The 25,420-nt window shown below is 45.8% G+C and overlaps 1 protein-coding gene across 3 annotated transcripts; it reads right to left on the bottom strand.

Moving 5' to 3' along the window:
• Positions 1 to 2,406: 2,406 nt before the first annotated feature.
• On the bottom strand, positions 2,407 to 12,316 carry SETD9 (SET domain containing 9). Of its 3 annotated transcripts, none has more exons than XM_066602376.1 (6): positions 12,083 to 12,316; positions 8,898 to 9,241; positions 7,658 to 7,781; positions 4,200 to 4,315; positions 3,064 to 3,169; positions 2,407 to 2,729 (listed from the first exon to the last, which is right to left on the bottom strand). In XM_066602376.1, exons 1-6 carry the CDS (start codon positions 12,184 to 12,186, stop codon positions 2,642 to 2,644), a joined length of 882 nt encoding a protein of 293 aa, XP_066458473.1. In that variant the 5' UTR covers positions 12,187 to 12,316; the 3' UTR covers positions 2,407 to 2,641. The 3 variants fall into 3 exon arrangements, with proteins under 3 accessions (XP_066458473.1, XP_066458474.1, XP_066458475.1); XM_066602377.1 differs by having other exon boundaries at positions 4,233 to 4,315; XM_066602378.1 differs by having other exon boundaries at positions 12,087 to 12,316.
• Between the last annotated feature and the right edge of the window lie 13,104 nt (positions 12,317 to 25,420).

Below are 25,420 nucleotides of genomic sequence, written 5' to 3'. Positions count from 1 at the left end.
ACAGAGTATCCAAGGGTCACACGACTGTACGGATAGAATTGGAATAACTCCCCAAGCAGTAATATAACGGCTCGGTCCTCCGCTCCTTGTCTGTTTAGTGGCTACCGTCTTGCCCGGTCTATGGGGCGTCACAGGTGCTGCAGTGATCATTCACTGAGCTCTGCTATTGGTTGTAGCGCCTGTGATGTTCCAGAAACAGGCTGGGGCAACCTGTTAACATGATGGCAGAGGGAAGACCCATAGCGGGACACACCAGGAGTGGGAAGAGGGGAGTATAAGCCTATTTATTATGTTACTGCTTGGGGAACTGGGTTTACACAGAACCATCGAACTCTGACAACCCATTTAAAGGAGATGTCCCGCGCCGAAACGGGTTTTTTTTTTTTTAAACCCCCCCCCCGTTCGGCGCGAGACAACCCCGATGCAGGGGTTAAAAAACCCACCCGCACAGCGCTTACCTGAATCCCGGCGGTCCGGCGTCTTCATACTCACCTGCTGAAGATGGCCGCCGGGATCCTCTGCCTTCGTGGACCGCAGCTCTTCTGTGCGGTCCACTGCCGATTCCAGCCTCCTGATTGGCTGGAATCGGCACGTGACGGGGCGGAGCTACACGGAGCCGCTCTCTGGCACGAGCGGCTCCATAGAAGACTACAGAAGACCCGGACTGCGCAAGCGCGGCTAATTTGGCCATCGGAGGCCGAAAATTAGTCGGCACCATGGAGACGAGGACGCTAGCAACGGAGCAGGTAAGTATAAAACTTTTTATAACTTCTGTATGGCTCATAATTAATGCACAATGTATATTACAAAGTGCATTATTATGGCCATACAGAAGTGTATAGACCCACTTGCTGCCGCGGGACAACCCCTTTAAGTTACGTGATGTTATCTTTGACCTGGAATATCTGAAAGAGTGCGTTTTCATTTTTTTGAACTGCGCCATCTGAATTCACCCGCTGCTAGGTTTTCAGATTGCCCAGCTTTGATGGAACATTGCCCACCTTCCTCCCAGCTCCATTCTGCAGGTGCCAAGGCTTAATAAGAACATTGATGGTGGCCTGTCGCAAGGTTGCCTGAGACCACCTGATTGATCCACAATGAGTCTGGGATATGTTCTATAAATGGATTTGACAAAATTCACAAATACACAATGCTATGTGTGGAGGTGTAAAGTCCAGCATCATCGTTTGGTGTTATGGTGGAGGGAGGTATCATAGTTTGGGGTGGCCTTGCTCCTCAGCGCCTGGATCCCTTGTGACCATTGAGGCAGCAATGAATTCTAAGGTGGCTCTGAATATCTTACAGAAGAATGTAAGGATCTCACGCTGGAAAGGAGTTGGGTGATGCAACAAGACAATGACTCCAATCACACAGGTACTCGCCTAAAGAGTGGGTGAAAAAGATTTGGAATGGTCAAGTAATAATCTTGACCCTATGCAAATGCTGTGCCATGACCTGAAGAGGTCTGTATACACAAGGCACCCCAGAAATATTGATGAACTGAGACAACTTTTGAGAAGGAGGAATAGTTAAAAATTCTTCCTATTTGCAATTATAGGCAGAGTTCTGGAGGAGGTGGTTACTGCTGAAGGAAATCTACAGTTTATTAACTTTAAGGGTGTACTTTCTTTTTCCTTGCACTGCGGATGTTACAAAATGTGTTCAATAAAAGACATGAATGCTACAACGGTCTGTCCGGTATTATTTGCATTGCGTTTGTCTATAATTGTGTCATTGGATAATAATCTGACCACATTTTATTAGCAATCTGAGCAGAATTCCAAAGGGTTCACTTACTTTTTCTTGCAAGTGTATGAAAGGACGGTATAATACACAGACTGATCAACTTTCCTGCCAGTCCAAAGTACACAAAACCTAGTCTGTGCATAGTTAGAGGCAGAGGGAGCAACCCACTCGTATCAACTGTGTCCGATGGCTGAATCAGTCACCGATGACCAAGTCGGAGTCTACTGTGTTCTCCGATAGCTTCTATATAACCGGATGTCACAATACTTTTGCAACAGTTACCCATGGCAACCAATCAAGACCAGTCTAATTGTTTTTTTTTCTTTTTACGTGCCTCTGAAAAACGAGAAGTAAGTGCTGGCCGATCACCACGAACATTTGCTCTGCTTTTCCTCTGGAACGGTTTTGATATATCCCCCCCATTTATAAGGGAACACTAGAAGATTTCCGCTCTGAAGGCTGCAAAATGAATACAGCTCTACATGACAATGAGCTATAATGCAGTCTGACAACCTGAACTTCATTGCATAGTTTTACATGTGAGCAAAACACCAAGATGTACAATTTGTGATTAAACCTGAAGAAGCCAAAGCTTCAAGTGCCGAGGCTCCTGCCTTGTGCTGAATGGAGCGCTGCCGGAGGCGCTGGAGGTATTCCACCTTTTTAACAACACTTTTTATTGCATTTATTTTTAATCCTTTTATAAAAAAATAGTGTATCGGAGGAATTCTCAGCTTATACAAAGGAAAGCCGAGCCGCTGCCTGGCATTGAGCCGACTCTGATCTTCATTGTTCGGCTCCAGGCCCACAGAATCATAATATGCACAGGTTTGCAAACCAGTTGCCATAGAATTGAAGTTTTCCCTGTGGCGTCTGAGCAGGGATCTGGTCTGTCTTACTGCACAAGAGTAAAGTAGTTTGAGAAAAGCTCTTCACCGCAGTGAATGTCTCTGAGAGCGACGAGAACCACACATCGTAATGGCCTGAAAAAAAAGGGAAGGCAAATGTATAGCAACTAAGCACCAATTCAAAACTATTCACAAAAAGACCTTCACATCCGGCTCGGTTCTGACACTGGGTCATGTTGTATACATTCACCCCCCTTCCCGGGATGATCTTTCTGCATGTCAACCCCCCTCCCAACCCCCAATCCAAGTGAATTCCAGACACAAAATTAGCATTACAGGGGAGGAACAGCAGAGCTTGTTTCTACTCCTGGACAACCTCTTAGATGCTGGGGCTACCGCATCCTGATCACTGCCTGCAGCTACCTGCCCTCACAGTAGACTTGTAACAATTGAGAACGACCATACTGACCCTTCCACATCGTGTGCGTAGCGGACATTGGGGATGTACTGCCTCAGCTCAACTGGGAAAGAGTCGGGGACATCAAATTCCTGATAGCAGACGTTAGCAGCACGCTCTACAGGAAGAAGAGGGACATTAGTATCAGTAATGACTGATGGGGGGTACATAATATGTGATATAATCAGAGCCCCTCAGATTATATTCTCCCCTAGGGTTGAGGTCTGGTGAGTGCGCTGTGGATCTATTATCACCACCACAATGTAACAGCAACAACATCCTAGAATCCTAGAATGGTAGAGTTGGAAGGACCTCCAGGGTCATCTGGTCCAACCACCTGCTTAGTGCAATAGATGACCCTGGGGGTCCCTTCCAACTCTACCATTGTATGATTCTAGGATGATTCATGCAGCTCCACAAGATGCTGCCTCACTTAGCTCCACCTGACTGGATGACCTTTTTCCTAACGGGGAATGATCACACCTCGAATACATCTGCCTTTGTTCTGGTGCTGTATCTACATACGGAGCTTGGTTCTGGTGCTGTATCTACATACTGAGCTCGGTTCTGGTGCTGTATCTACATACTGAGCTCGGTTCTGGTGCTGTATCTACATACTGAGCTCGGTTCTGGTGCTGTATCTACATACTGAGCTCGGTTCTGGTGCTGTATCTACATACTGAGCTCGGTTCTGGTGCTGTATCTACATACTGAGCTCGGTTCTGGTGCTGTATCTACATACTGAGCTCGGTTCTGGTGCTGTATCTACGTACTGAGCTCGGTTCTGGTGCTGTATCTACGTACTGAGCTCGGTTCTGGTGCTGTATCTACGTACTGAGCTCGGTTCTGGTGCTGTATCTACGTACAGAGCTTGGTTCTGGTGCTGTATCTACGTACAGAGCTTGGTTCTGGTGCTGTATCTACGTACTGAGCTTGGTTCTGGTGCTATATCTACGTACAGAGCTTGATTCTGTACAGAATTTCTTCACTGAGCTGTTCTGGTGTTGGCATGCTACTCTCTTGCTTCCTTTTGCAGAAGTAGAATGGAGGCAGACTGCCCATCAGTGCATATATATATATATATGTATTCAACACAGGGTGCCATGTTATCTAAGACCGGCAGCAAAGTTTTGTACAGTGTAGATTACCATTAGAGCAGTTATTAACGTACTGTCCCACACCGAGGGGGTTGTGGGGGATGCTGGTCAGCCAGGTGCAGTCACACATCTTCAGGGGTCCGAGCTGATCCCTTCTGCTGCACGACCTGAAACACAACCCAATGTAAGTTTCTCATCACACTGAACAGCCCCTCTTAGACTAGGGTTTTTACATAGTAACATAGTATGTAAGGCCGAATGAAGACAATGTCCATCTAGTTCAGCCTGTTTAACATCCTTGTTGATCCAGAGGAAGGCAAAAAACCCCAAGAGGCAGAAGCCAATTAGCCCTTCGAGGGAAAAATTCCTTCCCGAGTCCCTAATGGCAATCAGACTAATCCCTGGATCAACCTCTAATAGTTCCTACCTGCCTGTAAACCCGGATCAACAACCCGTTGGTCACCTAAAATTTATATCCTGTAATATCCTTCCGCTCTAGAAAGACATCCAGTCCCCTCTTAAACTCCTCTATGGATTTTGCCATCACCACATCCTCAGGCAGAGAGTTCCACAGTCTCACTGCTCTTACAGTAAAGAACCCCATTCTATGTTGGTGATGAAACCTGCTTTCCTCTAGACGTAGCGGATGCCCTCTCGTTACTGTCGCGGTCCTGGGTGTAAACAGATCATGGAAGAGATCCCTGTATTGTCCCCTCATGTATTTATACATAGTTATTTGATCACCCCTTAGCCGTCTTTTTTCCAGTGTAAATAATCCCAATTTTGATGCCTCTCTGGGTATTCCAGTCCCGTCATTCCATGTATTAGTTTAGTTGCCCTTCTTTGAACCCCCTCCAGCACTGTAACATCTTTCCTGAGCACCGGTGACCAGAACTGTACACAGTATTCCATGTGAGGCCTGACAAGTGGCTTATATAGTGGGAGGATAATGTTCTCATCCCTCGCCCCTATACCTCTTTTAATGCACCCCAAGACTTTATTTGCATTTGCAGCAGCTGACTGGCATTGGTTACTCCAGTTTAATCTACAATCCACTAGTACCCCCAGGTCTTTTTCCATATCCCTTTTCCCTAGCAGTACCCCATTTAGTGTATATTGGTGACATCCGTTTCTCCTGCCGATGTGCATAACCTTACATTTATCAACACTGAACTTCATTTGCCATTTTTCTGCCCAAGCCCCCATCTTATCCAGGTCCGTTTGTAGCCACACATTGTCCTCCGTTGTATTAATTATATTGTATAATTTTGCATCATCTGCAAATATTGATATTTTACTGTGCAGCCCCTCTATCAGGTCATTGATAAATATATTGAACATGGGGCCCAATACTGAACCTTGTGGCCCCCCCCACTAGCAATGGTGGCCCAATCAGAGTACGAACCATTTATTACCACCTTCTGCTTTCTATCTCTGAGCCAGTTCTTTACCCAGATACACATGTTTTTACCCAATCCGAGCTGTTTCATTTTATATATCAGCCTATTATGTGGCACGGTGTCAAATGCTTTAGAGAAGTCCAGATATACGAGATCAATAGACTCTTCCAGGTCCAGCCTAGAGCTTACTTCATTGTAGAAGCTGATCAGATTGGTCTGACATGATCGACCCTTCATGAATCCATGCTGGTGAGGAGTTATTTCCTTGTTCTCCTTGAGGTGCTCATCGATGGCATCCCTCAGAAACCGCTCAAATATTTTTTCAGTTACAGAAGTGAGACTTACCAGCCTGTAGTTACCAGGCTCACTTTTGGTCCCCTTTTTGTAAATTAGAACCATGTCAGCAATGCGCCAATCCAATGGTACAACCCCGGTCTTGATAGTATCCATAAATATTAGATATAGCGGCCTAGCTATCACATCATTTAGTTCCTTTAGTACCCTTGGGTGTATTCCATCTGGGCCAGGCGATTTATCGATTTTAATCTTCTTTAACCGATTCCGCACTTCCTCCAGCGTTAGGTATGAGATATGTTGTGGGGGGGTTCATTTTATTCCCCTGCATCTCATGTGGCATTTCCTTTTCGTTTGTGAATACACTTGAAAAGAAACTATTTAATAGATTTGCCTTCCCTCCATCATCTTCAATGATTTCTCGTGCATTATTTGTTAAAGGGCCAGTGCTCTCGGTGCAAATCCTTTTACTGTTAATATAATTGAAGAATAGTTTAGGGTTATTTTTGCTCTCTTTGGCGATCAGTCTTTCTGCTTCCTCCTTAGCAATTTTGATCTTTTCTTTACATGATTTGTTTTTTTCCCTGTATGATTTTAGTGCTTCTTCGCTGCCTTCTTTTTTTCGTTTATTGCCCCCCTTACTGTCTTGTCGAACCACATTGGTTTCCTTTTACTTGCAGTTCTTTTGTTTTTAAAGGGTATGAACTGCTCGCATGAGCTGATTAGGATCCTTTTAAACTTTTCCCATTTGTCGTCTGTACTGATATTTTTGAGGATGTTGTCCCAATTAATGTTACTGATAGTAGTTCTGAGCTGATCAAATTTTAATTTACTAAAGTTTAGTTTATTTGCGGCTCCCTGATAAGGCTTCTATGCTGTCAAAACCTCCACTATTTCCCGGTTCCGACACTGAGCCACGTGGTGTGGAATCTCTCTGCGCCCATCATGTCCTTGTGGAACAGCCAGCCCCCTCCCAACCTGAATAACCAAACAAGCCCCCTCCTCTGTCATGGCCAATGTGGAGAGAGGAAAGGGCCAGCTGGGTTATTAAGATATGTAGGACAGCCAGTCCCCTCTGAGGAGGATATGCACGCAGAAAGGCTATACTGCGTGACCTGCTGCTTATAGGTGGAGGCTTCGACACCGCAGGTATGGGTAAGGATTCTGTTGTATCTTCTCTCCATCACAAGAATGGGTGGAGACAAATAGTACACCCACAAGTTGATTGGCTGGCCAGGAGAATAGGTGGAGGCAGAGTGCACGCCCCCAACTGTTGATTGGCTGCCCTGTATCCCCCTGGCACTACGCTGACTGACATGTCAGCTCCCAGCTCCGGTATCCTTGCTACTATCAGCGGCCGCCGGCCCTTCGCTCGCTGGCTATGTAAGCTCCCAGCATCAGGCTCCACTACTGTCACCTGTCACACTCTCCCTGGTGCTTTGCCGTCTCCCCTCACTGCTCCACCGTCACTGACCGGTCCCCGCTGTCAGTCTCCCCGGCTACCTCCCATCAGCGCTAGCCGATCTGCTTCTGTGCTGCTGCACTGCTGCCCCCACTCTGTGTGTGTGCCCGTCGGAGCCGCTCACTAGTGGGTGTTATGTAAGTGTTTCCTCTCACTGCTGCCGGCACATTCTTGTCTCCACCCATACTCCCGGTGGAGACAAGATACAACAGTACTGATTCTGTCTTCCTGCCCAACCCCTATAATAAGCAATCCCCTCTCCCATGTGTGAAGGAGGCCAAAAAGAGTTATCTGAGTCTAGGAAGAGGATGGGCGCTGCTGCGAGGTTGGCTCCGTGCTGCCCAACAACTGACCTGTAGACGGACTTGGAGATTCCCTTGTCGTTCCCATCAATGAGAATTCCATCAAGGCACCGAAAAATGAATGGATTTCCGATCGATTGAAAGAAAATGGGCTCGTAATTCTGGTAAACGGCGCCTATGGGAGAAAGCGGACGGATCATACATTGCTTTATAGTCTATGTTTAACCCATCGAGGGCAAAGCTGGAGAGACGAATATGAGACCTTAGTAAGATTTATGACTGTTATTACCCGGTATTAGTCTAAAGTGATGAATTATATATCGAGGCCAGCGATAAAGTGCAGTACTTCTATGGAAGAGGGGATCCTCTGTTATAAAGGAAATCCCAGCTGATGATGTCACCCCATTTTCTAAATGTTGGGAGCTCAGAGGGTTCCTGTAAGTTCATACAACATATAGATAAATGTTCCTAGAAGAGCGCTTCCCTCTAATACCGCCGCCCCTCACTGCTGAAGAACATCCACAGCAGAACACAAGGGAGTCTGCAGAGTTCACCTCCCTCTATTATACTGCAGAGCTGCACTCACAATTCTGCTGCTTGTTACTGGAAACTGCAACATTGTCAACAGACACCCCCTTACGCTGCAGCCTTCCTGAACTCTTAGTGAGAGACGGAAATTAGGCTTTGTATACTTTGTAACTGCAAGTGTAGTGCAATGCCAACAATTCCCAGAATGCAAATCACCTGAACAAGCTTTGTGCAGACATTTAACAGGCAGAGAATGCTGGGGGGGTTACGCTCTGAAGTCTGCAGAATCCCATTGATTGCAGTGAATCCACCAGCAGAATAGTGAGTGCAGCTCTGGATTATAATACAGGATGTAACTCAGGAGCAGTACAGGATAAGTAATGTATGTACACAGTGACCCCACCAGCAGAATAGTGAGTACAGCTCTGGATTATAATACAGGATGTAACTCAGGAGCAGTACAGGATAAGTAATGTATGTACACAGTGACTCCACCAGCAGAATAGTGAGTACAGCTCTGGAGTATAATACAGGATGTAACTCAGGAGCAGTACAGGATAAGTAATGTATGTACACAGTGACTCCACCAGCAGAATAGCGAGTGCAGCTCTGGAGTATAATACAAGTTAAGTAATGTATGTACACAGTGAAACCACCAGCAAAATGAGTGCAGCTCTGGAGTAGAATACAGGATGGATGGATTTTTGTAGGGAGATGCTCTGGTCCACAGGACGGTGGTCGGGGCAGATAATTCGGACATTACCTGGATACATGGAGACTAAGGCTCCTTTAGGCACAAAGCCTCTGGAGACAAACACTCCAGTTCCTGCGGCGTCCAAAGAGCTCGGCTGCCGGTCAATGGAGAATCCAAGAGACTTGTACATGATGTCATTGGCACTGAGTGTGGCCTGTAGGCACTGCTGCTGGTGGCTGGCATCGGGCGCAGGATACATGGCGCGGGTGCTGGAGGGGAGCAGGGACAGCAGCTCCTTCTGTTTGGTTATATCAGATGTAAACAGATGCTGGAAGAAAGCGACGAGCGAGGAGCAGACTTCAGCATCCGCGATGACTTTATCGCGGCAGCCGGCAGGCACATGGCGCAGCGTCCTGCGGGAGCAAGAAAGCGACTTACTGACACGTAACAAGTCGGTGATCTAGCACCCCCCTCCCCCGATGTAAAATCCCGTCATTAACCCCCGGAAGGCAGTGAGTACATCAATATTCTTGCTGTGGTTCCATTCCGATATTACAGGGAAGAGCGCATTGTGGATTTGCGCCATTCAAAGAAGCTATATCTGCGGGCAAATCTGTAGAATTTCAAAACGCAAATCCACAGCAGTAGAAGTGCGAGGGTCCAGAACTTGCTGTCTGAACACGTGTATTTTCATAACAAAGCGCCCCCTACTGGGCTGTTTCTCATAGGAACCCAATATGCAGTACTTGGGCAACAGTCTTCAGTGCCAGCAGCTGTGACCCAGCCCTGACATTATTGTACGACCCAATGGCGGAGTGCAAGAGCCGAGCCCACTCCATAAGGGACAGGTTACATGAAGGACACTTGCCTACAGTGGCTGGATGAGCGATAACTCTGATCCCAGCTGTTTAACCCTTTAGATGCCGCGGTCAATACTCACTTGCTGATCGCAGCATCTAACTGGTGAGACGGAAGGACGAAGCAGTTGTAGGATGTGAAACAGTTGTTGTGGCAACCAGAAAACTAGTAAGGCCCTACAGGCCTTCCATTGCTATACGTTTATCATCTTGGAGCTCTTTTAGAAGTATTGCAGTGTGCTGTACAAATCATCAGGAAATTGTAAGTTCAAGTCCCCCCAGCGGCCATAATTTTTTTTTATTAATAAAGAATTCTAATTCATTTTTACATAAAAAGTACAAGCAATAAAATAAATCTCGCTGAAATATTACAATATACAGTGAACACTGGACTCAAATAAAAAAGGGGTTTTGGGTCACCTTGCCTAAAAATAAAAAATATATATATATAAAATTACATAAAATGATTTTTTTTTTTTGCTACACTTACATTTTATTACCTTTTTAAAATTAAATTATGGTTCCTATAGTAAATGGCGCCTTTAACCCCTTGTTGTTGTCCGCTCCACATGTACGGCGGATGTGAGCAGTAATTGTGTGCCACATGACGACCGACAGGTCATGACTTAAATCGTGGCTGTTAATCATTTAGATGCCGCGGTCGGACAGGTGACCGCAGTAGTAAATCAGAGGTTGCCATGTCACAGCTCGTCCTCCTGGTATTAGCAATCACATCCTGAGCGCCATCATGTCAAGAATTCAGGAACATGGCGCTACAAGTCACCTGATTCCCTGTGACATCATCTGCCACAACAAACCGCAGCGCTGGGGGGTAAGTAGCTCACCGTATTATTTATTAATATTTATACCCCAGGCAGCCCTGGTGTTACGCAGGGGGTCACCGCCGGGCGAATAACCCCCTAAGGACCCGAGTGTTTAAGTCTTAACCCCTTCCCTCCATATGATGTAAGGGTATGTCCTTGAGGCAAGGTACTTCTCTCAACTGGACATACCCTTGGGTCATAGGAATAGCGTAAGACCATAAGAGATCTCTTGCTATCTGCCAGTGGGAGCCGGCTGTCACTGATAGCCAGCCTCCCACTGCAACAGCGGTTGTGCATCGGAGATGCGCCCCCTGCTGTTAACCCCTTACCTGACGCGATCTAGATTGCAGAATGGGAAGGGTTCACAAAGGGAGGGTGCTACCTCTGTGAGATCATCGGGCTCTCGCGATGTAATCGCAGAGAGCCCGGCTGGTTGCCATGGTAACAGGACGCTGCCTACAGGCGTCCTGTATTACCATTGCCCGTGATCGCTGTAATAAGCGATAAGGCATTGCAGGAGAGAAGTCCTGCAATTCCTTATCATAGTGATCATCGGTGGTATGATGTAAGTTCCTCAGAGGGACACAAATGGTGTAAAAAAATAAAAGATAATAAAAATGTACAAAAAATAAAAATGTTTTTAAAAAAACAACCTTTTTTGGGCTTTTTCTCATATTAGCATGAAAAAAATCCCATATATTTGGTATTGTCGTGTCTGTATGACATGTAGAATAAATTGAACACGCTTTTTATCCTGCACGGCAAAAAGCGCTAAAAAATGCTTAAAAACTGAGGCAAAATGCTAATTTTTAGCATTTTGCCTCCCAAAAAACGCAATAAAAGTGATCGAAAAAGCTGTATGTACCAATAAAAACTACAGCTCGTCTCGCAATAAACAAGCCCTCACAGAGCTCCGTACATAGAGAAATAAAAAAGTTATAGGGCTTTGAATGTAGAAAATTAGAAAAAAATGATTTCCAAAAAAGGGTTTGTATTGCAGAAAAGTGGTAAAAAAATTATAAGAATTTTGGAATTGTTGTAACCGTTCCGGCTGCAGAAAAAATGTATTGTGCCATTTATGCTGCAGGATTAACGCAGTAAAAAAAAAAATTACGGCAGAATTGATGCGTTTTCTCTCCCTGTTATCATAAAAAAATAATAAAAGTTTTACAATATAGTCAATGTACTCAAAAGTGGCACCAAAAAAACCTACAGTTCGCCACGCAAAAAACAAGCCCTCATACGGCCACATCAACGGAAAAATAAAAAGTTCTGGCTTTTGAAAGATAGAGATTAAAATCCGCAAAAAATGGTTGCGCTCGTAAGCCCAAACTAGGCCATATCCTTAAGGGGTTAAAGGAGCGGGCACTGCTTAGGGACGTCCCCCATGGGACGGTTTATTATCTTTGTTTTGTACCACAATTATTTTTCCTGCTTTTCCCCAGGACATAAAGGGATATTTTTTTAAAGATTTTTTTACTGACTTTTTTTCAGTTTTTTATCTACACATGCATAAAACCGACCAATGGCGCAGCAGGGGGTGTGGCTAACAATATTTGACAACCAACCACACCTACGGTTACGAGCCAGGTTCAGCGCCACCCAGGGGACAAAGCGATACTTGTACGATCTCCAGCGGGTGAGGAACACCCGAAACACCGAGGCTGGAGAGGGCATAACTCCGTGACGTCACTGCTGCGGAGGGGAAACCAGAGACCGCATGTCAGGGGGGGTAACGTCATGCGTACGTCCCGTCACTACTGCCGTAACGTCACTGGTCTCCGGAGTATCCACTACTGCTCGGAGGACCTTCCATGACATCATGGGCACGTGATCGGTCACATGACCAAGGGAGGCGGGGCAGTGCTGCTTGTACATTGTCTGAGGCTGGGCAGCTAATAAAGTTCTTGTTGTGCGGCAGTCCAGCATCTGCGGGTGTATCCACACTGCTGACTGACTGATACAGATATGAAATAAATAGAACTGAAGTGCACTCCCTGACCATCACTACTACTGTAGTCTCTTTTCTTATCTTTACTGTTTTCTATCAAATCTGTGTCCAGCGCCCCCCTCTGGGGCATTCTATCCATAGCAGCTCCTCTCTCCTTTCTTCACCCATGCACAGCTCACATGCACGCTTTCCTAAAATATCTCAATCCCCCTGAAGCCACAGTGAAACATAACCATCGCCTTCATAAATCCCCTAACCACCTGCTCACCCTCACTATACCGCTGCTACTAGCAGCAGGGGACATCTCTCCCAATCCTGACCCACCCTCTATTACTCCCCACCTGCTCCACTGAGACACCCTACTAGCCCAACCACTAGTCCATGCATACCCTCCCCGATTTCCTTTCAATGTACGCTCTGGATCTGCCAGTCAGCATGTAATAAACTCCCCACCATCTATGACTAACTGCTAAATCCCTAAACCTGCTCGCTCTAACAGAAACGTGGATACAGCCGTCTGACACGGCCTCCCCTGCTGACGGTCTTACAAGGGCCTGCAGTTCTCCCATACCCAGAGATTGAAAGACAGGCGAGGGGGAGGAGTAGGTGCTCTTCTCTGCCCACAATGCACCTTCCGGGTCATACCCTCGGCGCCCTCACTCACCTTCCCATCATCCGAGGTACATGCCCTACGGCTTTTCCGTCTGCTGTCCATGCGAGTAGTAGTTATTTACTATTAACTACTCGCTCGAGTAGTTTGCCTTATTGAGTATGCTCGCTCATCTCTACTCTTTAACACTTTCCACTGCCTTCTCAGCCCAAAACCGCAGCCTCTTATGCGGGATCTCCGTGCTGAAGAGCTGGCTGCTTACTTCAAAAAGAAAATCGACTACATCTGGCAGGAAATAACCTTCCAATCCCAGACTAGCCCTGACCCTAGCCTCACCAGTATTGCATCTAGCTCTTACTCATTCTCTGTACTTAGACCAACGACAGAGGAAGAAGTCTTCAGACTGCTCTTCTCCACTCACCCCACCACCTGCGCTAGCGACCCTCTTCCATCACACCTCCTCTGGTCCCTCTCCCCAGTGGTCATCTCCCATCTCACCACTATATTCAATCTGTCTCTGACCTCTAGCATTTTCCCCTTCTGATTCAAACACGCCATCATATCCCTGCTGCTAAAGAAACTGACTCTTGACTCGATCGATGCTACCAAGCATCGACCCATCTCAAACCGACCCTTCACCTCCAAACTACTAGAACGCCGGGTTTACTCTCGCCTTATAAGGTATCTTTCAGAACACTCTCTTCTTGACTCTCTACAGTCTGGCTTCCGTCCCCTACACTCAACAGAAACCACCCTGACTAAAGTGTCAAATGACCTCCTGATGGCCAAATCGAGGGGCGACTACTCCCTACTGATCCTCCTCGACCTCTCTGCAGCATTCGGCACTGTCGACCACAAACTTCTCCTCAGTATGCTTCCCTCCATTGGACTAAAGGGCACTGCCCTCTCCTGGTTCTCCTCCTACCTATCCGATCGCTCCTCCAGTGTCTGCTTTGCTGGCTCTACCTCCCCTCCTCTTCCCCTTGCTGTTGGGGTGCCCCAGGGCTCGGTCCTTGGCCCCCTCCTCTTTTGTATCTACATAGCCCATATTGAACAGACCATCAGGAGATTTGTTTTCCAGTACCATCTCTGTGCTGACGACACCCAGCTATACACCTCTTCCCGTGACATCACAGCAACATTCCTCCTGAACACCGTCGACTGTCCGCTGTCTCTAACATGTCCTCTCTCTACTTAAAACTGAACTTCTCAAAAACTGACTTACTAGTATTTCCACCCTCCACTAACCAACCTCCTCCTGACATCTCCATCTCAGTGTGTGGCGCCACCATAACTCCTAGACAACATGCTCGCTGCCTTAGGGTCATATTCGACTCCCATCTCTCTTTTACCCCCTACATCTAATCTCTTGCCCAAACATGGCAGCTGCACCTCAAGAACATCGCAAGAATTCGCCCTTTTCCCACCGTGGACAGGCTAACCACGCTCACTGTTGCCCTCATCCATTCTCAACTCGATTATTGCAACTCGCTGCTGATCGGCCTCCCCTTCACCAGACTCTTCCCTCTCCAATCCATCCTGAATGCGGCAGCCAGGCTCATCTTCCTGTCTAGCCGCTACTCAGACACCTCTGCCCTGTGCCGGTCACTGCGCTGGCTGCCCGTTAAATACAGAATTCAATTCAAACTCGCTACCCTCATTCACAAAGCGCTCCACAGTACCACACCGCCCTACATTGCCTCCCTCATCTCAATTCTCAATTCACCACCCACCCTGCCCCTTTAATTTGAACCTCTAATTCCCACCTCCAAGACTTCTCCAGAGCAGCATCAGTCCTCTGGAATGCACTACCAAAAAATATCCGGGCAATCCCTGACTCACAAAGCTTCAGGCGTGCTCTAACAACGCACCTCTTCAGGGAGGCATACCATATCCCCTAAACCAAACCCCTTTGTACTCCGTCTGATAACATGCTCCCTGTCCCACAGACTGCAAACCCCTTGCTAGCTGTAATCAATTGGCACCTGCAGTCATCCCGTTTCCGCCACTATACGGCCTGACTATTGTCTGTGTGTATAGCATCCCTCACTCTCCACCTCGCCATACCATGCACATCTCCAGCCCCTTTACCTTCTGTATCACCCCATTACCTGTAGTATGTAAGCTTGTTGGAGCAGGACCCTCACCCCTATTGTCTCCATCAACTGATTACTATGTAACCGTGGTCTTGTTTCTATTTCCCCTGTCTTGTAGGCGCTGCGGAATATGTTGGCGCTATATAAATAAAGATTATTATTATTCTATGCGATAGATAGATAGGAAATAGGTAGATGGACATATTAGATCATTTTCACTGATCAGAATAGTCTATGTAATATTTAGAAGCCCTTCACAGTACAGACATAGTAACAATCCTAAACTTTATTAAAAAAATTAAAAGCAGAGCGCAGGATGAGGTCGCTTGTGTGGACAAGGAAAAGCTAGGGTAGGCAGCTTAGACAGACACACATATATTGGACTCAGACACAAACAGCATTGAGAACACCTACATACAGGTCTTCCACTAGGGGTCAGTGTTTCGACATTAGACTATCCTATCTGTTAGTATAGATGGTAGAGGAGGTCTGATCCCTCAAGGTTATCAATGGGAAATTTGTATAGTGTCCTACAGAGGGTAATTTAGCGCTACGATGAAGGCGCTGTCACTAGTTCCCCATTCTGGATACAAAGCTTGAATTGTTTTTGTTTTGTAATGTAATGATTTTTGGTCTATGGTTCATTTATAGTGACACAACAATAGTGTACTATTTTTTTTGGTCTGCGGTTCAAGAGATAGATAGATATGGATTTTCAGGGAGGCTTGAAATATAGGCCCTACCTAAAAATAAGCCCTGGCTACATTACATAAAAAAAAAACCAAAAAAACATTCTCTAGCAGACTCGTTCTGGGTCCTCCCGCTGCTCTCCGGAGCTCCAGCACGCTTGCTGCAGTCTCCGGCCGCCCACAGAAGATTGCTTCCTGGTTACAGGATTCATAAATCCTGCCTCCAGGAAACGATGGCTGTGACTGGTTTACCGAGCACTGCATTGATTGGCTGAGTTCAAGAACCAATCACAGTTTTCGCTTGCTGGAGGTGGGACTTATGAATCCTGTAACCAGGAGGCGATTTTCTGTGAGTGGCCGAGGGCTGCAGTAAGCATGCTGGAGCTCCGGAGAACAGCGAGAGGGACCCGGACTGAGCCTGCTAGGTAAGTTCTATAAGACCCTGCCCAAAAATAAGACCTAGTGCCCCTTTGGGGCAAACATTAATATGAGACAGGGTCTTATTTTGGGGGAAACATGGTAGGTAGATAGATTACAGTACTTACCACCTCCTCCGGTCTCTTCCACTCCCCACCACGTGATTGGTCCGGCCAGAGGTGCACTGACAAATCACAACTGCGGTCTCTCAGTGGAAGTGAGGAGCGCGCCAGAAAAGTCTGCAGCCTGTAATTGGCTGCCGGCTCCCTAAGTAACAGCCCTCCCCCAGCATCCCCCACAGCCGGCCCACGGCGGTGAGACTGTGTCTGGCAGGGGGCCCAAGGGCCACAATTGCGTGACAGGCGCCATGTAGCGTTAATTCATAAACTGTAGAAAGCCGCCCTCTAGTGGTAAGTTTGTTCAATAATGTGATGAAAACGTGTGCTTCATCTATTCCAGGATTTCCCAAAGGGGCTCCGTCACCCCTGTAGCGGTGTCCGGACGCATATTAGCTTTTTACTCCGTGCTTCGGCCCTAACAACCAATGAGGTTGAATCAGACAACCCAAACAACCAATCAGGTTGCTGGAATTGCTCCATAGTACTGAGCTGATGAGTAAGAGGCTAATATGCGGTCCGGACAGCCTGCACTGAGGAAATGAGCATGCAGGACCTGTGGTCGGCATAGCAATGTAGATCACATGAGCTGGCTCCATGTATGGCCACTATTGCTACTGGGGCCTCCAATATAGGGGACGCTATTACTACTGGGGCCACCAATGTGGGGGACACTACTACTACTGGGCCACAATAGGGGTCACTGTTACTGCCAAGGCCTCCAATATAGGGGGGACTATAACTACTGGTGCCACAATAGGGGGTCATTATTACTGTTGGGGACAAGATAGGGGTCACTATTACTACTGGGGCCAATATAGGGAATGCTATTACTACTGGGGCCACAATAGGGGCAACTATTAGTACTGGGGCCAATATAGAGAACACTATTACTACTGGGGCCGATATAGGGGACGCTATTACTACTGGGGCCACCAATATAGGGGACGCTATTACTACTGGGGCACAATAGAGGGCACTATTACTCCTGGAACCACCAATATAAGGGACGCTATTACTACCGGGGCCACCAATATAGGGAACACTATTAGTACTGGGGCTGATATAGGGGACGCTATTACTACTGGGGCCACTAATATAGGGGACCCCTATTACTACTAAGGCCAATATAGGAGATGCTATTATTACTGTAGCCACCAATATAGGGGACACTATTACTACTTCGGCCACCAATATAGGGGACACTATTACTACTGAGGCCAATATAGGGGCCGCTATTACTATTGGGGCCAATATAGGGGACACTATTACTACTGGAGCCAGCAATATAGGGGACGCTATTACTACTGGGGTCACCAATATAGGGGTAACTATCACTATTGCGGTCAATATAGGGGTCAGTATTTCTACTGAGGCCAATTTTGGGGACGCTATTACTACTGGGGTCACCAATATAGGGTTACTATTACTATGGGGGCTAATATAAGGGGCACTATTATTACTGAGGTCAATATAGGGGTTGCTGTTACTACTGGGACTGATATAGGGAACGCTTTTACTACTGGGCCACCAATATAGGGGTCGCTTTTACCACTAGGGCCACCAATTTAGTGGGTGACTATTACTACACGGGCGAATGGAATTTACTGTAACTGTAGCAGCAAAGTGGATGAGATGTTGCAAATAGAAAAAATCTGCACAAAACCCGTGTGGGCACTGACATGTGGGGCGGGATTTAATTCTGCAGCATGTTAATTTTAAATATAAGGTATATCAATAGTCCACCCAGCGCTCCAGCGTTCCTCTCTGTTCTTTTGTAAATGACCCTGTCCTTTTTATAACGTTGGAGGTCAAAATCATGTTGAGATAAGCCACGCCCCTAACCCCTCCCCTGACCACACCCTCTGTGGGGCTCCACTTTTGCTTCAAAAAGGGCTCCATGGCTGAAAATTTTTGGGAACCATTAATCTATTCCAGAGGATCTCTAAGTGGTCTATATGGACCTCCAGGGGGTCGATTTCGACTTGCTGGGGTCCATGTCAGCAAAAAAAAAAATTGGGGGTGCACGAGATGTAAATGGGGGTCCACGTGAGTGGGGTCCATTTAGGCAGGTCATCAACACTTAGGCATTCTGTAAATGACATAATCCACCTTCCACAGATTGTGTACAGAATACTTATCACAGAAATGACTTACCTCTGATATGTCATTGTTTATGGTCTTGGTCTCTGGCGAAGGACAATGCGACCTGCGCAGCCGCTAATTTACCTATAAAGTTTCTGCTGCGCATGGTTTTCACGTGATCGCCGGAGCCCAAGCAGTTTTGTGTGAACTATACCCATCTGCTTTGTGGGGTGCGTATCGCGTACCCGTGGCTTATCCTGCATTATGGACTGTCACAAGAAAGTGTTTGATAGCTTTCCCCTCTTCATGCCTCGCGGTAAGGGTTTTTTAGCGCGGCGCCAATCTCCTTACGAAAAAAAGAAGTGGATTGCAAATCACTGGAGATGAAACTAAACCTCACTAATGTGAAGCCAAATATTGAGCACTCACTATCGGAGCGTCCGGCTCCCCCCCCCCCCCCCCCCTCCCAATAACAGCATCATCTGTGGATTCATTCATGAAAAAATTTTACTAGGTTCTGATTCGTTTTGTCCCAAATCCAAATATTTTCTTGCATTTTGTGTCTTTTCAATAAAAATCTGAATAAAAATTGTCCTTTTTTTTTTGACGATTGTCCGCTCTACAGCAAGCAGGGAGCAGCGCCGTGTCAGCTGGGAAAAACCCATCGGACTTTATTAAGGAAAGGCAAATTCAATATCAGGCCGGCTGCACGCGGACGGATCTGCATTGTGGAATCCGGAGCGGGCAACCGCCTCTGAACTCCGCAGCAAATACCGCCCATAACATGCTATCGAAAAATGCTTTTTCCTGCACACCAGCAGAAACCAATTGCGATTTTCCGCTCGTGATGAAAAAAATCACAGCAAGCTCTATTTTTAAGCAGATTCCGCATGGACGGTTTTCATTGAAGTCAATAGAAGCCATACGACCCGCGGCCCTGGTGATGATGCGGGAAAAGCAGGGGTTTGAAAAAAAAATCTGTACTGCGCATGTGCATGTCCGACAGTGAGCCATGCGGACTATCTGCAGTACTGAGAAGAAGTGACAGGTACGCGCAGATGCAGCCAGACTTAGGCAGGCAGGGGCTCTACGGAAAACAAAAAAAATCGGCAAGTGGTCTACGGGGCAAAAACGATTTGGAACCTCTGATCTATTCTATATGCGTCGCCATCTAGTGGAAGCTTTATACAATTACATGTTACAAAAAAAAAAAAGTGGTCCTTTTAAATGATGCACCTGCACCATCTAGTGGTAGCTGCATCAAACTACATGTGACAATAATAATGCACAGGTACCACCCAGCATTAGTTCTTCCTACTTGCATGGGCCAATGTCTCTTGGAATACTCATTTGCCCAACATTCGATCCATGTAAAGTGGCCAACAATCATCTAATGAATGAGCAAACACTTGTCCATCAGCTGATTGGCTCATTTATATGAACATGAAAACATTCGCTGTTGGGTGTGTGAACAGGGAGATGTAGAGCCGGCATTTGGGGAGCAACGGTCGTATTAGCATCGCTGATCCCCATAAGCCGAGTCAAGACCTGTGCAAAAAACAAAAGCTTCGACTGATGTGTGTCGATCAGGCCAACCATGTAAAACAAGTAAAAGTGTAGACGGCTGCCATCTAGTGGTGGGTATGTCCAATAAACCTAATATGAATTCTCTATGTGTGGCCATCTAGTGGTAGCTTTATACAATTACATTGGAATGTGTGAGCAGCAAAACCATTCAAAAGCCCCCTAGTGGTCGCTTTATCCAGTGACAATGCTAACATCGTACCAAGGTGTCATCTAGTTATTTTGTGAATGCAAGAGTGATGGAATAACCCTCCACAGCAGCACTGACTGTAACGGAAACTACCATTTCAATAGGTGGCGCTGTGGAGGATTAGTCCATCACTTATTTGCATGGCCTGTATTAGACTCCCAGCATCCTTGCAGTACTCGGCCCGAGATTCATTAACCCTCTGGCTTCAGGAGTTGGCTTCCTTCACTTATTTGCTTGGCATTTTTCCCAGGGAGCATTGCATAAGAATCCCTACACCTTTGTGGAAAGACAGTAGCCCCTTCACTCCATGAATGATATAGGATGCCATCTAGTGGTAGGTCTGTTCAACTGCATGCTATAGAAAAAATACACAAGCTCTCTAGTAGGAAGTTTCTGAATGGGTGCCACCTAGGAGTAGTGATTTCCAATAGCACAATATAAACTGTACTGCCATCTAGTGGTAGCTTTATCTAATTACAGGTTACAGAAATGCTTCATAAAGCTGTAGACAATCATGTACTTTTCTTGGTATTTATTAGGGCGACTATTCCTTTTGCAGTAAATACATGTCAATAATGTTTAACCCCTTCAGGACCAGAGTGACACTTTCTAGGGATTTCACCCATGTGGTGATTTGCTGCCTTATTTTTGCTGCACTTTCTTCTGTGACATTTAATTTTTTGTTATTTTTTAGTTTCAACAAGGTTTTATTGAATATTTTCACAGAATTAAATGGCATTTTAAAAAGTCTTATTTCCCCACGCCGGGGGCTCATATTACAAGTTTGAAAACTATAAACTTCAATATAATTAAAAAAAAAAATTATTTGAGGGTAAAAAAAAGGTTAAAAAAAAACAACCTTTTTAAAAATGAAGTTTATTTTTAAAATTAATATAGTTACGCTAAAAAAAAGTATATGAACGGGTCCCTCATTTTGTTTTGGACATTGATATATAATTTTGTGTAGTCTCAGATTACAGGGCGCACATGGCGGCGGTTTCGGTTGGCAGTGGGCCATTTTCTTATTTATTTATATATTAGTTTTATTTTATTCTGACACTTATTTTTGTAACATCTATGTCCCCCATGACATCATATAAGACCTCGGAGGGTCATTCACATCGTCTTTTTTCTTTAATTTCACACTTTTCCATTGTAGTTGGTGCATCCATATGATCCCCAGTTACAGAGGAAAACATCTCCCTATAGTGACAATAGTCATTAACAGAGCTCATATGGGTCTGCTAGGACCCTGCAGCTCTGCTGTGTCAGGGGGGCACCCGGTGATCATGTGATCAGTGGGTCAAATAGTGGAACTAACACTTCAGCTGTCTCTCTGCACTATGTCGTGCTCATTGAGCGCTACGTAGCCCGTAAAGGGGAAGGTAGAAGTAGTTAAAAAATAAATAATGATAATCACTTCCGCTTTCTTCTCCAGGTCCTCGGCTGCATCTGACAGCTGAGGACCCGACCTGCTCCTGCTAGATTGCAGGAGCTTTAACCCCTTAGTGACCAGACCATAGTGTTTTTACGTCCATAGCCCAAGTGGGCTTTATTCCCTGAGGACGTAAAAACGTGTGTCCTGCAGGGAATAAAGCCACATGGGCTATTGACGTGAGAGCTCCATGCTGTCGGTGCCCGCAGGAAGCTGACAGCATGGAGCTGTCATCCTGGGCTGCAGGCAGTCCCCTCCCCTCCCCGCAATGTGATCGGCGCTATCCATTGAATAGCGCCGGTCACAACAAAGTGGAAAAAAAGTTAAAGATTCAGCTGCCCTGATGGATCGGATCCATCAGGGCAGCTGAAATTACTCACCCGCCTTCTCCGAAGTGTTCTGCGGTGAGGGGGGTCCTCCGGCACCCGTCGCCGCTCTTCTGCGCATGCGCACCAGACGATTGACGTCATGCGCATGCACAGAAGGCTGGGAGCTCCGGAAAATTCAAAATCTCCCAGCTCCTGAAGGTAGCCGGGAACCAGGAGATGTTACCGGGGACCGTGGTGAGTGGTCCCCAGGCCCATGATTGCCGCTAACCAATGGATAGCTGCGATCACGAAAAAGTTTTTAAAAAGTACATCGGATCCATGAGGGGAGGTGAAAATACTCACCTCGGGTCCTCAACGATGTCCCGGTGTTCCGAGACCTGAAATCCCCTTCTGCGCATGCGCATGCGCGCCCGACGTCAATCATCAGGCGCGTGCACAGAGGGGCTCAGGCCCCAAGAAATTCAAAATCCCTTTGTTCCTGGCTACCATGTGTAACCAAGAGCAGAGAGATTTCACCGGGGACATGATCACTGTTACCCAATGGATAACAGTGATCATGTAAAGTAAAAAAAAAAAGTGTAAAAAAGGTTTAAAAAGTTTTTTTTTTTAAAAGTTCAAAAAGCTTATGTTTCATTGTGAGGGAGGATGAAAGTACATACATAAGGCCCCCGGATTTATCTGCAGACCTTACCCCAGCTTCTGCGCACACGCCCATCGCCAAAATGGCAGGCGCATGTGCAAAAGCTGTGGATTTCCAGGATAATTTAAATTCTTCCTGCTCCTGGCTACAAAACTTAGCCAAGAGCCTGGAGATTTCATGGGGGGGCCGCGGTGAGCGGTTCCTGGTCACGTGTTCGCCGTTATACAATGGATAATGGCGGTCACGTAAGAGTAAAAAAAAAATTGAAGTTTTATCTCCCCTAAACGATGCGATCGGTGAGAGATGAAACTTTTTACCGGAGGCTTCCATATTTGAACCCTGACGTGATCCTCCGCCATGAACCTTCCCCGATTCTGCACATGCGACCACTGACAAAACACTGGACACATGCGCAGGAGGCGGGGAGCTGAGAGTACTTAAAATGTCCTTGCTCTCGGCGACCAACGTCGCCGAGAGCCTGGAGCAGTGACGTGTGGCCTCGTTGAGCGGTCCCCGGTCACGTGATAAAAAAGTAGCGCTCTACCTTAGGCCGGTCTCACATGACCGGATAGGAATTACGGATTCCGTTTTTAAATTGACAAAATTGCCAAAAAAAAAAGAAAATCGTGATTTTTACCTTCTGCTTTGCTTAGATTCAATCAAATACTGTGGGGTCAGTACACCCCTAGAGGAATTCGTTAAGGGGCCTAGTTTTCAAAATGGAATCATTTGAGGGGGTTCCTTATCGTTTTAGCTGCTCAATGGCTCTATAAGTGGGCGATGGGGCATGGAACTTATTCAGTTGTACCCTGAAATCCAACGGGTATTCCTTTCATTATAGGCCTAGCATTGTGTCCTGTAAGTAGATTAGGGCAACACTGGGTATGTTTCTGAATACGGCACAAACAGGGGGGGTTCCATATTGGGGTTAAAGTCTTCATCCCTATGTGTGCTGTAAAAAAAAAAACAACCTGTTTTTAAATTGACACAATTGCCCAAAAAATGAAAATCGTAATTTTTTCCTACTGCTTTGCTTATATTTATTTAAAAATTGTAGGGTAAAAATACACAGCACACCCCTAGATGAACACGTTAAGGGGTCTAGTTTTCAAAATGGGGTCATTTGTGGTGGTTCTCTATAGTTTTGGGCGCTCAAGAGCTCTACAAGTGGGCAATGGGGCATAAAAGATCTTCAAGCAAAATTTATGTTCTAAAAGCCACCGATTACTTCTTTAATTTTGGGCCCCGTTGTGATTCCAGACATAAGATTGGGGCCACAATGGGTATGTCTCTGAACACTGGACAAACAGGGGTATCCATTTTGGGGTGCAAGTCTTCATTCATATGTGTGCTGTACAAAAAAGCGTTTTTTAAAATGACAGAATTGCCAAAAAAACGAAAATCACAATTTTTTCCTTTTGCTTCGCTTGAATTCATTCAAAAACTGTGGGGTGAAAATACGCAGTACACCTAGATGAATTCGTTAAGGGGTCTAGTTTTCAAAATGGGGTCATTTGTGGGGGTTCTCTATGGCTTTGGGTGCTCAAGAACTCTACAAGTGGGCAATGGGGCCTTCAAGCAAAATTTTTGTTCTAAAAGCCACCGACTACTCCGTTCATTTTGGGCCCCGTTGTGCATCCAGATATAAGATTATGGCCACAATGGGTATTTTTTTGAACACAGGACAAACAGGGGGAACCATTTTCGGGTGTAAATCCTCATTTTCATGTTCACTATAGGAAAAAATATGTCCTTAAAATGACATATTTGCAAAAATATGAAATTTTACTTTTTCTCCTCTAAATTGAATTCCTGAAAAAAAACCTATGGGGTCAAAATACTCCTGACCCCCCTCATTTGTGGGGGGATCTATTATTCTGACACTAATGAGCCTTTGCAAACTTGGCTTGGTATAGGAAAACAAAGTGTTCCTCAAAATGAAATGCTGAAAAGTAATGTTACATTTGTACGTCTCCTTAATGGTTAAAAAAACATGAAAGTTTTTCAAACGTGCATCCAGAATAAAGTAAACAGATGGAAATATATATCTTAGCTCAAATTTATACAGTATGTTTGCACATATTTGATATATTACAATTGAAAATGTGAAAAAACGACAATTTTTTCAAAATTTTCCCAATTTTGGCACTTTTAATAAATATACACAAATTATATCGGACTACTTTCACCACCTTAATAAAGTACAACATGTGGCGAAAAAACAATGTCAGAATCACTTGGATGTGCAAAACCTTTACAGAGCTATTCTATGTTAAAGTGACACCTGTCAGATTTCCAAAATTTGGCCTGGTCATTAAGGCGCAAACAGGCTTGGTCACTAAGGGGTTAATCCTGCACCATTTTTTTTAAATTATTGGCTGGGATTAAAGCCCAGGACCAAGGGCTGTAAATTTACTGTGCTTGGTCCTTAAGGAGTTTTTCTGAAGTAAATTACGGATGACCTTTCCTCAGGTCATGAATAGTTGGTCGGTGGAGCTTCACTGCTCGAGATCAGCTGATTGACAAGCTAGTGACTTCACATTCATTCAAGTGAAAGGGACTAAACTGCAATACTGTGCCCGGCCCTATGCAGTGTACAGCGTAGTGCCTGAAATGGACTGATGTGACACTCAGCCAAGCTGATCAACTTGGATCCCGAGCAACGGAGCCCCCGCCGATCAACGACTGATGATCTATCCTGAGCAAAGGCCAGCAACACTATCCTATGGGGAAACCCCTTTAAACAACTGGAAAGAGGCTGAGAATGAG

The sequence above is a fragment of the Eleutherodactylus coqui genome, chromosome 5 (genome assembly GCF_035609145.1).
Source record: "Eleutherodactylus coqui strain aEleCoq1 chromosome 5, aEleCoq1.hap1, whole genome shotgun sequence".
NCBI lineage: Eukaryota > Metazoa > Chordata > Amphibia > Anura > Eleutherodactylidae > Eleutherodactylus > Eleutherodactylus coqui.
The sequence above is the reverse complement of the archived record's forward strand: the minus strand, read 5'-3'. Positions and strand labels throughout refer to the sequence as shown.